The following is a 16,565-nucleotide window of genomic DNA, read 5'->3' as shown; positions in this document are numbered from 1 at the left end:
TACCCTTATTTCCTGGGGCCACCTCTGTTAGAACAGCTTTTAGAAACCTGTCCACAGAAACATAGGATTCCCCAGCAAAGCAAATCCTTGGGAACAATTCACTGCTTTGTATTAAAAAGCCCACATATGTGTTCTTCCAAACTCTTTCTCTGTGTGCAATGATAGATTTCAGATTGCAGTTCATCTGAGTGTGGAGCGCTATGCCCTGGTGTTTGGAATCAATACTTTCATTGCCTTGGTGATTCAGACCATCATGACTGTGGCTGTGGTTGACGATCAAGGACTGGGGCTTCCTGTCAACATTCAGGTGAGTTCATGGCCTCTGTGCACTCACTGACATAGAAGCCTTTTTCCAAAACTCTACCTATTTATCTCTTTGTCTCTGTTTCTCTCTCTATATATATAGATAGATAGAGATATATACATATAGGTATAAATACGTGTGTGTATATGTTTTTAAAATCAGATTTGTATAATTTTCATGCAGTAAATTCATACTTTATCTTCAGTTGAATTAGGCAAATGTAAGTCTGTGTAACCACTACCACAACGAAGATAAAGAACAATTCCATCACCCCAAACAGTGCCCTTACCCAGCTTTGCCACCAGTCTCCTCTCCCCACCCCTGGTCCCTAACAACTGCTGCTTAGCTTTCTACCCCTGAACTTTGCCGTTCTGGAATGCCATAAAAATGGAATCATCGTATATAGCCTCTTGTTTCTGTTTTCTTTCATTTAGTGTAATGTCTTCCATGGAATAACTTTATATTGCAAACTATAAACATGGTGTAGTTAAGATGTGTTCTATTTCTTAAGAAATCTTTTCATTAAGCAGGTGACTTTTACAGTAAACAGGTGAAGGAGCTGAGTCAGACATAGCCATAAAGTCATTCCATTTGAAGTGGTTCTCATTGCCTGTAGATAAAGGCTTTTCTTTGCCCTGGCTAAAGTTCAATCTTATTAAAGCTTAGTTCACAAATTCTCTAAATCTACTGTGTCTCATGAACAAAATGATCATTCTTACCTAGCTCTATAAATATGCAGTATAAAATGTTCATAATATTGAACAATCTTCTTAAAAACAAAAAGCCATAAATCCTTTCAAAAGGCACAATTAAATGGAGTAACATTAGGGCATTTTTAAAAATCCATTTTATCCTCATTCTTGTTCAACAGAGCAAAGACTATCATCATTTAATAAATATCAAAACCAAGATTTATATAGATTCAGAACCATTTAAGGTAATACAGTTATAAGTCACTCTTCTAAATTTTTTAAAATTTCTACAGAATCTTCTCATCTAGTTTCTGCTGACACCTCAAAGTTGGAACAATTTTCAGTTAGATTCCTTCATAGGATGTTGTATTAAGCTCACATAAAGAAATTTTCCCAGGTGCCAGAGCAGGATAAGCAAGAAATCACACAATTCAAGGGCACAAACAAAGACAAATCCTATTCCCATAAAATATTTCCCTAGATCAAAAAAAAAATGTTATTGCAGTTACCTGGTTTTGAAATGTAAGCTTCTTAAAAATTGATTTGGGTGCTTGGCCAGCCACATGCACCAAGAGTGGTGGGTACGAACCCAGCCTAGGCCAGCTAAACAGCTAAACAACTGCAACAAAAAAGTAGCCGGGTGTTGTGGCCGGCACCTGTAGTCCCAGCTAGTTGGGAGACTGAAGCAAGAGAATCACTTAAACCCAAGAGTTGGAGGTTGCTATGAGCTGTGACGCCATGGTAATCTACTGAGGGTGACATAGTAAGACTCTGTCTCAAAAAAAAAAAAAAAAATTGATTTTTGGTAGGAATCTAGTTAAATATGTTTGCATTAAGTTTTTAAGAGCCAATCATATGGGGGTACAATGATTAATAACTCCCAAATCTCAATTACAAACGTTCACTTATCGTTGACTCTGCACTTATGATATCCTGGGAATAGGATGCTAAATGCCATTTTAAATGGCTAGAATCTAAAAATGGAAAATACAACCTGAGTCAGCATTTTCGCCTGACACAGAGATTCATCAAAGAGGGGGTTGCACCGACACACCCTAGACCTATCCTTTCATTTTCTAAGCATTTCTCAAACTGTCATCACAACACAAACTGTTTGCAGATTTCTCAACTTTCAGAGAAGCCTGGACATTTTAAAAAGAGGCACATCCTCAAAGATTAGGGGAAAAGACCCAAAAGAAAATCTAATGGAACATTTTAACCTCATCTCGAAAAAGCTGAGGAGTAATTTAGTAATAACCATCAAGTTCACAGCTAGTCATGTAAGGGGTGGTAACTATAAACTGTCTCTACCGAAGCCATAAGACTACTGTAATATACTGAGGGTATAAAATAATTTTCTGGAGGGAATCATATTTACAAAAATAGATGAAATTCCCAAGTCTAAGAGTCATTTGGAGGGGGTGGGGAGTGTAAATAACCACGTGACATCTCAAAGGTGAAGTTTTTAAAATAATCTTTTCATTAGGATTTAGAAGTAATAACACCTGCACATTTCACGCCAGACCACCCAACTATTGGTTACCTACTGCAAGATGTCCTCATCCCTCTCAACCCCAAGTCCCACCCCACCCCCCAATTTTTGTAGCTGCCCCTCAGAATAAGATTGGGTAAGCATCAATTTCCTCTTGATCAAGAGAGTTGATGATAAGACCTCTCTCCCATTCACTAATCCCATTCCCTTCATCCTCCTCCTCCCTGAGTGGTCTTGAGGCTTAAGACATGAAAAGTAGCTCTTGCCACTGAGTTTGGGGAATACATATGAATATAAAAAGGGAAAAGCCAGAAGTGGGAAGTGGCCCCTGGTGTCACAAGGACCTGCCCTGCCCTATCTTTGGCATCCTCCCTGGGAAATGATAAGTGATCCTGCCCAGTGCCTGTGACAGACAGCTATTACACTCAGCCTCTCTGGGACCAGCTGATGGCCCTGATTGCACACTTCATTAGATTATCTGGCTAGGATAACTGGCACTTTAGCCTACCTTTAATTAAATAAAAGTTTGAATCATGAAAATGCATTTTTAGTTGTAACCCCAAAGGGCACTCCGCACAGAACGATTGCCTCACAGAAAGTCAAACAGTGCACGAAATGTGGGTTCATTTGCAGTTTAGACAGTCTCACGTACGTCAAAATGGACATTTTCCATGCACGTAGAGTATGTGATATGTGACAGTTCAGATAGTGCGGATGAGTGTTTCCACTGCATACTCAAGGACTCAAATTCGGGATGTGCTGTGGTTTGTCAGCCTGAGGTCCACCACTGCATAAACTGGTTTTGGTGTGTTAGGGAATAGCTGACGTTGACGGCTCTATTTGCATCATCAAGCAAAATAACAATTCGCGTGGATTGTTAGTGAGTTTGGGTCCTGATCATTCAGAAAGTGCCTGGTTTTCTCACTCTTCCGTCCTAATGGCGACGGCCTCCATGCAGTTACCTTAGCAGGAATGGGTTTGAGGGGTTGAGCTTAGAGGGGAGCGCAGGGCCAGGTCTGAATACGGTTAGTCCCCACCCAAACTCACGCGGAGGCTTGGTCCTCAATGCGGCGGTATTGGGAGGTGGTGCTCAGAAGGCGATTGCGTCCTGTAGGGGGATTAACGCCCTTCTCAGGGGACTGCGTTATCGCTCTCTTAGAACTGGATTAGAAACCACATGAGTGGGTTATTGTAAGCAAGGGTGCCTCTCCTGTTTGGTTTCCCCACACGTGTCCACTTCCTCTTTCACCAACATGTTCTTGTTAGATCTGACATTGGGTAAACCGGTGACAAGGAAGTGGCTAAGGGCAGAGAGCAGGAACAGAATCGTAGCCAGGAACTACATTGCAGCTGGAGCTGGTCTGGTGGGAACATGCGCAGTAAGGAGCGCCTAACAGACCCTTAACTGGCCTGGGGCTCATTACCATCTAATTAGCATAGCATGGGCGGAGTTTTCCTGCAGGATTCTAGGAGCACTTGTGGAGTAAGGAAACTATTTTATAACCGAACATGTGATGTAATCTGTTATATAATCTCAACCTGTCAATCACCCTAAAGGTGAGAAACAGCAAGCAATCCCGCCAGGAGAAATATGGGACAAAGTAGTCAGCATATAAAAGAGAGTGCACGCTAAAACCTCGGGGTCTTTCTCCACTCACGGAAGATACCCTGTCTTTTCCTCGGAGACGCGCTTGCACTTTGAAGGGATGTTGTGTGTGTTAGTGATCATGGCCGTGGTTGGCTCAGCTTGGTGCCAGTACTCATTCTTGACACTGGGAACCGAGGACCCGGGTTAGCCAGACCTAACTTCAGGACAGAGCACTAGGCCCTCACCAGGAGCCGACCAGAAGTTGTCACCTGAGTTTTGACCTCCCAGCCTTCAGAAAAATGAGCTAAGTTAGCTGCTTTCTTTTTTAAATTTCCCAGTCTCGAGTATTCTGTTGTAACAGCTCAGAACAGACTAAAATGAGGTTTAAGGGTTGTTTGAAATTTAAAGATTTCAATAAATGCTTTTAAAAATATTAAATTTTTAAAATATTAAATTTGAGTATTAATGAATAAACATTATTCATTAAAGGCAGAAGACCTTTTAAATATTTTAATTTTTTAAATATTAAAATAAGAAAGACCTAACTTTTATTAAGCAAAAAAGAAGTAGATTATCATAAAAATCTTTACACTAGGAAACACCTAAATTGTGGATATAAATTTAGATTTTTTTTTTTTTTTTTTTTTTTTTGAGACAGAGTCTCAAGCTGACGCTCTGGGTAGAGTGCCATGGCTTCCCAGCTCACAGCAACCTCCAACTCCTGGGCTTGGGTGATCCTCCTGCCTCAGCCTCCCAATTAGCAGGAACTACAGGCGCTAGCCACAACACCCAGCTATTTTTTTGTTGTTGCAGTGTCATTATTGTTTAGCTGGCCCCAGCCAGGTTGGAACTGCCAGCCTGGTTATATGTGGCCGGCACCCTACTCACTAAGCTACAGGCACTACTCTAAATTTAGAACTTTTAAAATTAATGTCTGAATTGGTGAAACTAAGAAAATTTTTCAGAGGCCAAAGCACAAACAGGAAACCCAACAGATAAGGAAGGACTGACTTTGTTGTATGGTAAAGGCATCGGCTGGTTCCCACTGTGACCCAGAGTTTCACTTTTAGTGGCAACCCCCAAAAGGCTGCATCCTCAGTGACTGGTGAATCAGAACAAAATGTGAACAGCAGGAGGAAAAAAATAAAAACTCTAGCAACGAAGATTCATCTGGGTGGCATCTCAGGAATTTAGCCTAAGAATTTGCCTTCTTCATAAATTAGCAATCATATAATTCCAAAGCCCATTTCCTGCTGGCAGGGGAGAAAAAAAAAATGCAAGCTGAAAATGTATTTTAAAGTGGTCATGCCTGGCAATGTTTCAAAGGCAAATAATCTCTGGAAGAATGCCCCTCAATATAGGAATCACAATACTGCCACAGATAAAATTCTATCAAATATGAGATAATCTTTAAAAATTCAGAAAAATAGAAAGGTATAATGTTTTGAACAAGCCAACTGAAATAATAAATAGCATCATCAAAACAGCAAAGATCTGAGATAGAAGAATTATGAGCATTAGAATATACTGTGTTTAATGTTTATACATAGAGGAAAATCACTGATTAAGAAGAGAACACGATACATTATAAATGATCATGAATAATCTGGGAAAAATAAAACTGCAATGTTTTGGTTAATGATGGACCACATATATAACAATGGTTCCATACCATTATAATGGACCTGAAAAATTTCTATCACCTAATGATGTCATAGCACAACGCATTACCCGCATGTTTGTGGAGATGCTGGTGTAAAAAACCTACTGCACTGCCAGTCATAGAAAAGTCTAGCACATGCAATTACGTATAGTACCTAATAACATGATCATGGTAATACATGACTATGTTATTGGTTTGTCTTTACTATACTTTGTCATTGTTTCGGAGTGTAATCCTACTCACATATTTTTAAAAGTTAATTGTAGAACAGCCTCCCAGGTTCTTCAGGTCCCTGCTATCATAGGAGATGACCGTTCCATACATCTATCTGGTGTGTTATTGGCCCTGAAGACCCTCCAGTGGGATAAGATGTGGAGGTGGAAGACAGGGATATTGATGATGCCGGCCTGTGCAGGCCTAGTTTAATGTGTGTATTTTGTCTTAACTTTTAACAAAAAAAATGTTAAAAGTAGGACCAAATTGTAAATATGGAAAACAGGAAAAAAAGCTTATGGAATAAGGAAATAAAGAATATATTTTGTGTACTTGTACAATATGTTTGCATCTTCAGCTAAGTGTTATTATACAAGAGTCAAAGCATTAAAAAAAAAGGTTTAAAGTTTTCAAACTAAAACAGTTACAGTAAGGTTAACTTACTATTGAAGAAAGAAAAAAATGGTGTCTATTTACTGCAGCTTATGTGAATGTTTATAAATTCTATAGTAGTGTATAGTAATGTCCTAGGCCTTCACATTATAACTTACCACCCACTCAATAACTTACCCAGAGCAACTTCCAGTCCCTCAAACTCTATCCATGGGTGAATGCCATATAGAGGTGCACCATTTTTTATCATTTATACCATATTTTTACTATATACGTTCAGATACTCAAATACCATTGTGTTATAACTTCCTACAGTATTTAGTACAGTAACCTGTTGTACGAGTTTGTGGCCTGGAAGGGCCGGGCTGCACTATATAGCCTAAGTATGTAGTAAGCAATACCCTGCAGGTTTGTGTAAAAACACCGTGATGTTTACATAATGATAAAATCACCTAACAATACATTTCTCAGAATGTATCCTCATCATAAAGGGACTCGTGATGGGGGTACATCTGAGAAATGTATTGTTTAATTTCTCATCAAAATTAGAAGCTACATAAACAAGTGAAGAGCAATTTAGACACATGAAAAGGAAAAATTATTAAACTGGAAGAACTCATCTAGCATACAGCACTGAGGGATATAACCAAAAAAATTATTAGCACATGGATATTAAGTGAAAAAGTCCAGCAAACTTCTGGAGTTTCTTGAGAAAATAATAAGGTAGGAGAGAGAAAGAGAGAACTATTCACTGAGAATTTTTCAGAAGAGATGAAAGCCATGAATTCTCAGGTTTGAGAAACCCACATCTTCAAAAGGATAAGTGAAAAGAAATTTCCATCTAAACACACACTAGTGAAATTGCAGAATACCAAAGAGAAAGAAATCTTTAAAACAGCCAGGGGGATAAAAGAACATCACCTATAGAGAAATGGCAGGTAGACGGACAAGTGACTTCTCACCAGTGCACAATGGAAGCCAGAAAGTGGAATAATGTTTTCAAAGCACTGGAAAAAATAATCATCAGTCTAGAATTATATACAAAGAGGAAACCACTTCAAAATGAGGATGAGATAAAGACATTTTCAGACAAATGGAAATGGAAGTTGTGATCACCAACAGATGCTTATAAAAGGATGCATTTGAGGAAGGAGGGCAATTACCCCAAAAGGAAGGTACATGATACAAGAGGGATGTGAAAGAAAACATGTGACTAAATCTAAACAAACACTGACCAGGTAAAACAGTAATATTTATCTTGAGTTTTCGAAAAGATAAAATACTGGACCATGATATATAAGTCAGAGGAATGTTTAAAACTAAAGATTTTTGTAGTGTTGTGGAGGAGGCAAAAAGTTAGGGTGGCAGACCAAGCAGTGAGGAATATCAGTTCATCTAGCAGGAGGCAAACTTTACCACCATCATTGTAGAATTGTTGGTGCACAGCAAAAATCAAAGGCAAACAGACTCTTCATCAGTTTTACCAATAGTTCTAAATTAACTACAGATAATTCTCTCCCCACTGCCTGCTCCCAGGGCAGTCCCCTCCACTCCCGCCACCCTTGATACTCCAATGCTTCCTTTATCTCAGATGTTAACATTTCAAGATTACACAATTTCCATACAGAGAAGAGGAATAAAATTCATAATATGGAAAAATATGAACACATAAGACTTCAGGAAAGGAGGAGGGAATTTAAGGTGCAAAAAAAAAAAAAATAGGACAAATAAAGTGGTAAAAAAATAAATAAAAACAAACATGTCAATTATTACCAAAGCAAAAAATGAACTCTTAGATTGAACTACCATTTTATAGAAAATGAGCAGACATAACTCAAATGGTATCTGCCAGTATAACCAAAAACACTACAATCTTGGAGGCTATAATTTTTTTTCAATATAAAATTCAAGGAGAAAAAGGAGAGATGGGTAGGGTTTTAAGATATCTGCCAATCCATGGCATTGTGTGGATTTTGTTAGAATCCTGATACATATAAAGGAACTAAAAACACTATGAGACAATCAAGAAAATTGGGATGCTGGCTAGATGGTTTGAAAGAATTGTTAATTTTTTTAGATGCCATAGTTGTTTTGTGGCTATGCTTTCTTTAAATCCTGTTTTTTTAACCTAATTCTCAAGATTTTATGTGACTTAAAAATGTCATGTTTAGGGCAGTGCCTGTAGCTCAACAGAGTAGGGCACTGGCCCCAAATGCTGGAGGTGGCAGTTTTAGGCCCAGCCAAAAACTGCAAAAAAAAAAATAATAATAATAATAAATAAATAAATAAATAAAAATCAAAAAATCAAAAAAATGTCATGTTTAATTAAATTAGAAAGATGCAAATGTTTCTCTATTAGCCAGACACACTACATCCAACCTTTTGGAGTTTCTAATCAAATTTGGTCTACTCATAATCTGGAGTATTCCTTCTCAAATATTTTATTTATTTATTTATTTATTTATTTATTTAGTAGAGACAGAGTCTCACTTTATGGCCCTCGGTAGAGTGCCGTGGCATCACACAGCTCACAGCAACCTCCAACTCCTGGGCTTAAGCGATTCTCTTGCCTTAGCCTCCCGACTAGCTGGGACTACAGGCACCTGCCACAACACCCGGCTATTTTTTTTTTTTTTGGTTGCAGTTCAGCCGGGGCCGGTTTTGAACCTGCCACCCTCTGTATATGGGGCCGGTGCCCTACCGACTGAGCCACAGGCGCCGCCCCCTCCTTCTCAAATATTTTTTTGTGACACAAGAGTGATATCTGTTGTCTTTTCATACATGTGATCTTATTAATCTTTAAAAAGTTTTTAACACTTTATAACTTGTATGGGGAGAAGTACATAAAGTACACATGCTGGTTGATGAACAAACAAAACAAATCATTAACAAAACAGATCATTCTCAGGCAGATACACCACCCAAGAAAGACAGCATTGCCCACATTTCCAGAAACCTCTTTCTTATTCCTTCTTGATCATGAATTTACCTTCACCTTTTTAAAAAAATATTTCATATGAATATAGTAGACATTTTTTCGTAGACTGTTTTGCTCAACATTGTGTTTATGAGATTCAGCCATTTCTTATCTCCTCTGTAAAGCAAACATTTTTGAAAGAGTTGCCTCCAATCCTTATCCTTAATTTCTTTCTTCACACTTTATCTCAAACCCATTCATTTCAATTTTTTGTTTTCAATGCTCTGCCAGATACACTCCTGTCAAGCCCACCAGTAACACCACCTTTGCTAACACAGGTCACTTGTTCCTTCGTGCACTGGTAGCACTGTCACCACTATCAGTCTGCTCCTTGAAATGGTTCCTCACTGATGTTAGGACAAGGAGCACGCTTTCTTCCTTCTCCACCAGCTATACATAGCCTTTGCTAGCCTCTCTTCTCTCTGAGGTTTTAACCTTAAAGCATCTTCTTGTTAAGTCCTTAGATGTTCTTTTCTCTCTTCAATCTTTGATGACTGTCTACAGTCTCTATTTTTGCATACTGATCACTCTTAAAATGACAGCTGAAGCCTTGACTTCCCATCCTGAACTTCAGGCCTGTAAATCCAGCTGCGTACTCGTGCTCCATTTGGATGTCTAGTAGACACCTCCAGTTCAGCATCTAGATGGAATCTTAGCCATTCTGGATGTCCAGTGGACACCTCCAGTTCAGCGTCTAGATGGAATCTTAGTCATTCTGGATGTCCAGTGGACACCTCCAGTTCAGCGTCTAGATGGACTCTTAGTCATTTTGGATGTCCATTGGACACCTCCAGTTCAGCATCTAGATGGAATCTTAGCCATTCTGGATGTCCAGTGGACACCTCCAGTTCAGCGTCTAGATGGACTCTTAGTCATTTTGGATGTCCATTGGACACCTCCAGTTCAGCATCTAGATGGAATCTTAGCCATTCTGGATGTCCAGTGGACACCTCCAGTTCAGCGTCTAGATGGAATCTTAGTCATTTTGGATGTCCATTGGACACCTCCAGTTCAGCGTCTAGATGGAATCTTAGCCATTCTGGATGTCCAGTGGACACCTCCAGTTCAGCGTCTAGATGGAATCTTAGCCATTTTGGATGTCCAGTGGACACCTCCAGTTCAGCGTCTAGATGGAATCTTAGTCATTCTGGATGTCCAGTGGACACCTCCAGTTCAGCATCTAGATGGAATCTAAGCCATTCTGGATGTCCAGTGGACACCTCCAGTTCAGCATCTAGATGGAATCTAAGCCATTCTGGATGTCCAGTGGACACCTCCAGTTCAGGGTCTAGATGGAATCTAAGCCATTTTGGATGTCCAGTGGACACCTCCAGTTCAGCGTCTAGATGGACTCTTAGTCATTTTGGATGTCCAGTGGACACCTCCAGTTCAGCGTCTAGATGGAATCTAAGCCATTCTGGATGTCCAGTGGACACCTCCAGTTCAGCATCTAGATGGAAACTTAGTCATTTTGGATGTCCAGTGGACACCTCCAGTTCAGCATCTAGATGGAAACTTAGTCATTTTGGATGTCCAGTGGACACCTCCAGTTCAGTGTCTAGATGGAATCTTAGTCTTCCTCAAACCTACGCATCAGCATTCTTTCTCCATCTTTCATTTTGCTTAGGCTCAAAACCTTCCTGTTCTCCCACAGACTAAAATGTGTCAGGAATAGTCTTTGCTCTACCTTCAAAATAAATCCGGAATATAATCCCTTCCATGGCTGCCCCTCTGCTCCAGGCTGCGACCACCTCTCTCACATGGGTTACTTACTGCAAGACTTCCTACCTAGTCTCTCTATCCTTTGTCCTTCTCAATCCTTTTTCAAAATAGCAGTCAGAGTGTCCCTTTAGAATGTATGTCAGAGTGTGTCCCTTTGCTGCTCCAGCTCTGCCATGGCTTTCTAGTTCACACGCAGGAAGAACCAAAGTCCTCAGGGTGACCTACCTGCCAAGCCAAGCCCCACCTCATCTTCCCGCTCTGCCCTTTGACCCGCCTGCTCTCACTTCCTATGGTTCTCCCTCTGGCTTTCTGAGTTCCAGCCACAGCGGGCTCCATGCCATTCCTTAAATACATCAGAAGCCATCTTCATGTATTAGTTTCCTCCCCCCAAACCCAAACAACCGCCCCTCTTCCTGTCACTTCCTTTAAGTCTTTTTCAAATAGCTCCTTTTCAATTAGATTATTGAAAGACCTCTCCTGATTATTGTTTTAAAATTGCATATCTTCTGACCTTCAGGATTCTCTATGAATCCTTACTTTAACATGCTAATCTTTACTTATAAAAATGCAAACTGAAATGTTCATTAAATTATATGATACAAAATTCACATAAAGCCATGAGGTTCAGAAACTCATTTAACCCCTATAATAAATATGGCTAGCTATTGTCATTATTCTAATTTTATGAATTAAAACTGAGGCCCAGCATTGGTGACCTGCTCCCCATCTCTCGGCTGGTAGTAAAGTATCATTATAGACCTGTGGTGTCAGCCACGTCTGTGTGATTCTTTACAAACGTTTTCTTTTTCTTTTGTTATTTAGTTTTTAGTTTATGGAAGTTATTTCTCAGTCATTGCTGGAATTTTCCTCATGAGAAGCTTTTACATAATCTACTCAGCCAAATGCAGAAAGAAAAAATGTAATCTTGCGACTGGCCAGGATCCAAGTGAATCGGGGGACTCGATTCCTGATGTGAGCACAGTAACGCGGCTCTAGCCTGATCCCACCTACCATGGACAGAAGACAAGCTAGTGCGATTGTAAATATATGGTGCTAAACGACATGGCGTTTTAACATTTTATCCTAGATTAACCTATGGCAAAACATTAGATCATCAGCGAACTGAATACAACCAAATGATGTAATCAACCAGATTGAAAAAACCATCCTCATGGTCTCAGAGAGCAACTGGAACCCAAAATACCGTTTGGACACATTCAAGCCCACCCCAAACAACAGAGAAATAAAAGTTACTATCCACAGAAACATGAACTATCCTAAAGTGAATAATGTACCTAGGCTTCTATGCCCTTCCTCACAAAAGTGTAATTTGTTTTGATTCGAATAATAAAGAAGTGTAGACTGCAACTCTGACACATGGTAAGTGGTCAATACGTGACATTATTACAGTCATACTCTATGGCCAGAGAAAAAGTTAGAATGTGCTCAAACACTCAATTCCTGCAATCCAGGGCAAAAGAATTAAGGAAAATTTTGAATGAAACTTTCCATGACATTGCATGGAAAGGCGAGATATTATAGATTTCAAGTCTTGGATTTATGTTTGTGCTGGTTGATTTTAAGTGTCAATTTGAGTAGGCTATATTTTTTTGTTGACTTAATTGAGCACTGACGCAGGTGTTGCTGTGAAGTATTTTACAGATGTGATGAAAGTCAATTTTAAATAGGGAGATAATTCTACATAATCTGGGTGGGGCTGATTCAATTGGGTGAAGGGTTTTAAGAGCAGAGGAAAGATTCTGTGAACAGGGGAAGGAGAGATTCCATCTGTAAGCAGAAGCATCAGCCCTTGCCTGAGACTTGCACCCCCCCCCCCATTCTGATGGACTGTCCTATGAATTTTGTACTGATTTCTAAGCTCCCATAATCATGTAAGCCAGTATCTGGAAATTAATCACAATATGTATCTTCTGCTGCTTCTGTTTCTCAGGTTTGAACACTTGCCGATACACAGTTAAACTAGTAATATCTCCTTTCCACTTACTATGTAGTACTGCTCTATTGAATGATCCATTGGGATTGGACAGCTTAAGTGACCTTCAAGGGTGGATGTGGGCCCCATTAGGACTCAACTAAATTATTAGCTGTGAGGAGCCACATCCCCCCAGGCGGCAGTGATGTTCTGTGCCATCAGCAGCTAAAACATATTGAGTTATGGAACTCATTCACTGGTGGGAAGCTCCCCAAACAGCCTTATGGACCCCACCCATAAGCAGATAAGCAGCACAGGTCACATATTGGTCCTCAAACCTCCCCTATCACCAGTTTAATTTTTCCCCTAAAGAAACCTAGAAATAATATCATATGGACTCCAGAATCCAAGAATCTCATGAAGATCAGAATTCTCCAACCTTCCCCCTCTTCCTTGACAGGAACATAGGACCATTGAACTCCACTGGGGACCCCAAGACCTTGGTCCCATGCCAACTGTGCTAGTCAGCCTGATATATTGGGGTCTACATTAAACAAGCCCACCAGCCAGGCTGCAGGCGGCTTCTCTGAATTCTCTGTTTCTGGGACACCCTGCATTGTGCTGTGAGTTCAGTCAGATGCCTCAGGAGCTGTCTGAGCACCTCCTTCCAGTCCCTCCCAGGGCTCTGCTAAACACTCAATTCCTGAGCTCTCCACCCCCAAGAACCAATGAACTTACAAGTGCCCAGAAGCCAGGGGATTTGGCCCGGCACTGCCCTTCACTATATACTGCCCTTTACTATATTGCAAATGTGGGATTGGGGCGGGGACTTCAGTCCCTCTCATCACCCCTCTTTTGTAACACATCCAGCTGCATTGTGCCCCAGGCTGACATGCCACCCTCAGCCCAGTCCTGGGAGGCATTGTCCTGGTTCGTCAGGCTCTCTGGGTCAATTTGCTGCAGCAGGCTCACTGCACCCTGTGTCTGAGGGCAGTGAGGCGGAACACCTACCCATGACACACGCAACAAGTTACGGGAAGCAGGTGTATTCCTTACAGACGGCAACAAGCAAGTTACGGGAAGCAGGTGTTATTCCTTACAGACGGCAACAAACAAACAGAAGCCTAGGACCCAGTGTGAGCCCATCCCCCAAAGCTCAGGAAAGAGGCAGGTAGGAAGCAGACGGCTTCCCTTCGGTACAGTTTTTCTGTTTGTTTTGTTTTGTGTCTGAGATGGAGTCTTGCTCTATCACCTGGGTACCATGCAGTGGCATCATCATAGCTCACAGCAACTTCAAACTCCTGGGCTCAAGCGATTAACCTACCTCAGCCTTCCCAGTAGCTGAGACTACAGGCACCTGCCACAACGCCCAGCTAACTTTTCCATTTTTAGTAGAAATAGTGTCTCATTCTTTCTCAGGCTGGTCTTGGACTTCTGAGCTCAAACAATCCTCCTGCCTCAGCCTCCCAGAGTGCTAGAATTACAGGTGTGAGCCACTGCTCCTGGCCCCTTCAGTGCAGTTATTTTAAGTATGACATGTTTTTGGTTTCAGTTCTCTTACTTTCCTCACCCCAGCCACACACACACACACACACACACACACATTCCTACCACCATTTGTTTCTACCTGTCCAGCAGTTTGATAGCTGTCTTTCCGTACCCCAACCCCACCCCATAGTGCCAATGGGGTATAATAGATTATTCTCCAGCCTGTAGAGGATTTAAATCAGCCTGTGATCTAAAGAGTGTGTCTGTGTCCTCCAGTCTCTCCAAGGGCACAGCTATTTATTTATAAGCCACAGCCATGGGCAGAGATGTCAGTTGGGTTTTTTCAAGACCAACGGGGTCCTACTCTGACACCTAACTTCAAAAGTGAGTCTGGCTCTCCTCCCCCAAATGGCTCGGGCCATTCGGTTCTTCCTGTCCTATTCCCGTACTCCCTGCGCCCATGGCCCAGACTCCAGCAAGGCCAGGACTTCGGCCTTGAATTTCACATTTTCATTCTGTGTCTGGGCCACAGGGATAGAGGTCTTGGTATTGAGGTTACCTGTGTTGTTATTTTATTTTTATATGTTCCTTACACGTATATCTATCTACAGCTTTTTTTTCCTCCTGTTTAAACAGAAAGATTCCACCAATGTGTGATTTCTAACAAAATCTCCTCAGCCTAGGGTCTGTACAGCTAACAAAACAGCAATATCTTAATAGTCAGAAAAAGTGTGGAAGCTTTAAAAATAATCAAAAAGAGAAGAAAAAAAGCTGCCGGGCAAGGTGGCTCACACCTATAATTCTACTACTCTTGGAGGCCAAAATGGGCAGATCGCTTGATCTCAGGAGTTTGAGACCAGCCTGAGTGAAAGCAAGACCCCAAAACACAAAAGAAAAAAGGGGAAAAAGTAGCTGGGCTCTGTGGTGGGCACCCAGCTACTTGGGAGGCTGAGGCAGGAGGATCACTCGAGCCTAGGAATTTGAGGTTGCTGTGAGCTAAGACACCAGGGCACTCTACCGAGGGTGACCAAATGAGACTCTGTCAAAAAAAAAGGAAAGAAGTGGTTCACTAAATTGAAGCATTAAAGACTTCCTCCTTCAAAGATGTGTGTGGGAAACCTCTTTCCCACTGGGCTCTGGGCTTCCTTTCATCAGGCCTTGATTTTGTTTTCTTACTTTTACTAAAGATAGTAAAGCAGACAGAATCACTGGGAGAGTTTTCACAATTGAATGTATTTTATCCTAAAATGTTTCAAACATCTCCCATTGAATGTCACCGTGTACTGAAAAAAAGAAAAAGAAAACTTCACAAACAGGAAAAAGAAAGAGGGAAAGAAAACATCAACCCTATTAACAAAAGACACCCGTGGAAACCCATCTGGCCTGGTGCTGTTGGTTCTGCTCAGATGTCTTAAATTCTACGCTTGGGTCCTCATCAGGACGCCTGTGCATGGCACATGTGTCTGTCACTGAAGGGCTGTCATAGTCCATCATACAACAGGGCCCTCATATCTCAGGTCCGGGAGCAGGGTGGGGATTCCCAGAGGCCTCTCACGTGACCCTTTGCTTCACTGTTACTACAGCAGGTGTTTCAAAGGCTTTGTTCAAAGATAAAATATCAATCTCTCAAGTTTCCCAACAATCCTAACTAGGATTCATTGCGGTCAAATAGTACAAAGGCAAAAAGACAGCTTTTTTTTAATTAGGGACATTATTTTATTAGAATATTTGGACAATATTGTATGATAAATAAGAACACAAAAGAAAAGAAAGGCGAGAAACATCACGTGTCAACAGGGAAAAACGGAAGAAGATGGAGCTTCCAGGCAGTCAAACCAAACCCCAGGAACTGTGTTCTCATTTAGCTGAGATCAGTGACCAGGGTAGGTACTCAGGTGCTGGGCTGCTTTCAAATGTTTTCTACGAGATGGTTCCTATTAGTTCGTAGATTGTTCAAATGCAAAGATACGAAACACCAAAGAAAAACAGGAACAGAGCTCAGGACCATGGAGTGGGGGAGACCAGACAGGAGGGAAAAGCTGCCTGTCTTACTTACGACAGGATAGTTACCTGCTGCACCTGCCCACAGCCTGGCGCCCC

The 16,565-nt window shown here is 41.1% G+C and overlaps 1 protein-coding gene across 1 annotated transcript in view; it reads left to right on the top strand.

Moving 5' to 3' along the window:
* Positions 1-12,399, top strand: part of LOC128590235 (thiamine transporter 2-like) — a 30,152-nt gene extending 17,753 nt beyond the window's left edge. The window contains exons 4-5 of the mRNA XM_053597498.1: positions 166-307; positions 11,867-12,399. Coding sequence (XP_053453473.1) covers positions 166-307; positions 11,867-12,040 — 316 coding nt within the window. The 3' untranslated portion in view covers positions 12,041-12,399. The remainder of the gene's footprint in view (positions 1-165; positions 308-11,866) is intronic.
* Positions 12,400-16,565: the final 4,166 nt, after the last annotated feature.

The sequence above is a fragment of the Nycticebus coucang genome, chromosome 7 (genome assembly GCF_027406575.1).
Source record: "Nycticebus coucang isolate mNycCou1 chromosome 7, mNycCou1.pri, whole genome shotgun sequence".
NCBI lineage: Eukaryota > Metazoa > Chordata > Mammalia > Primates > Lorisidae > Nycticebus > Nycticebus coucang.
The sequence above is the reverse complement of the archived record's forward strand: the minus strand, read 5'-3'. Positions and strand labels throughout refer to the sequence as shown.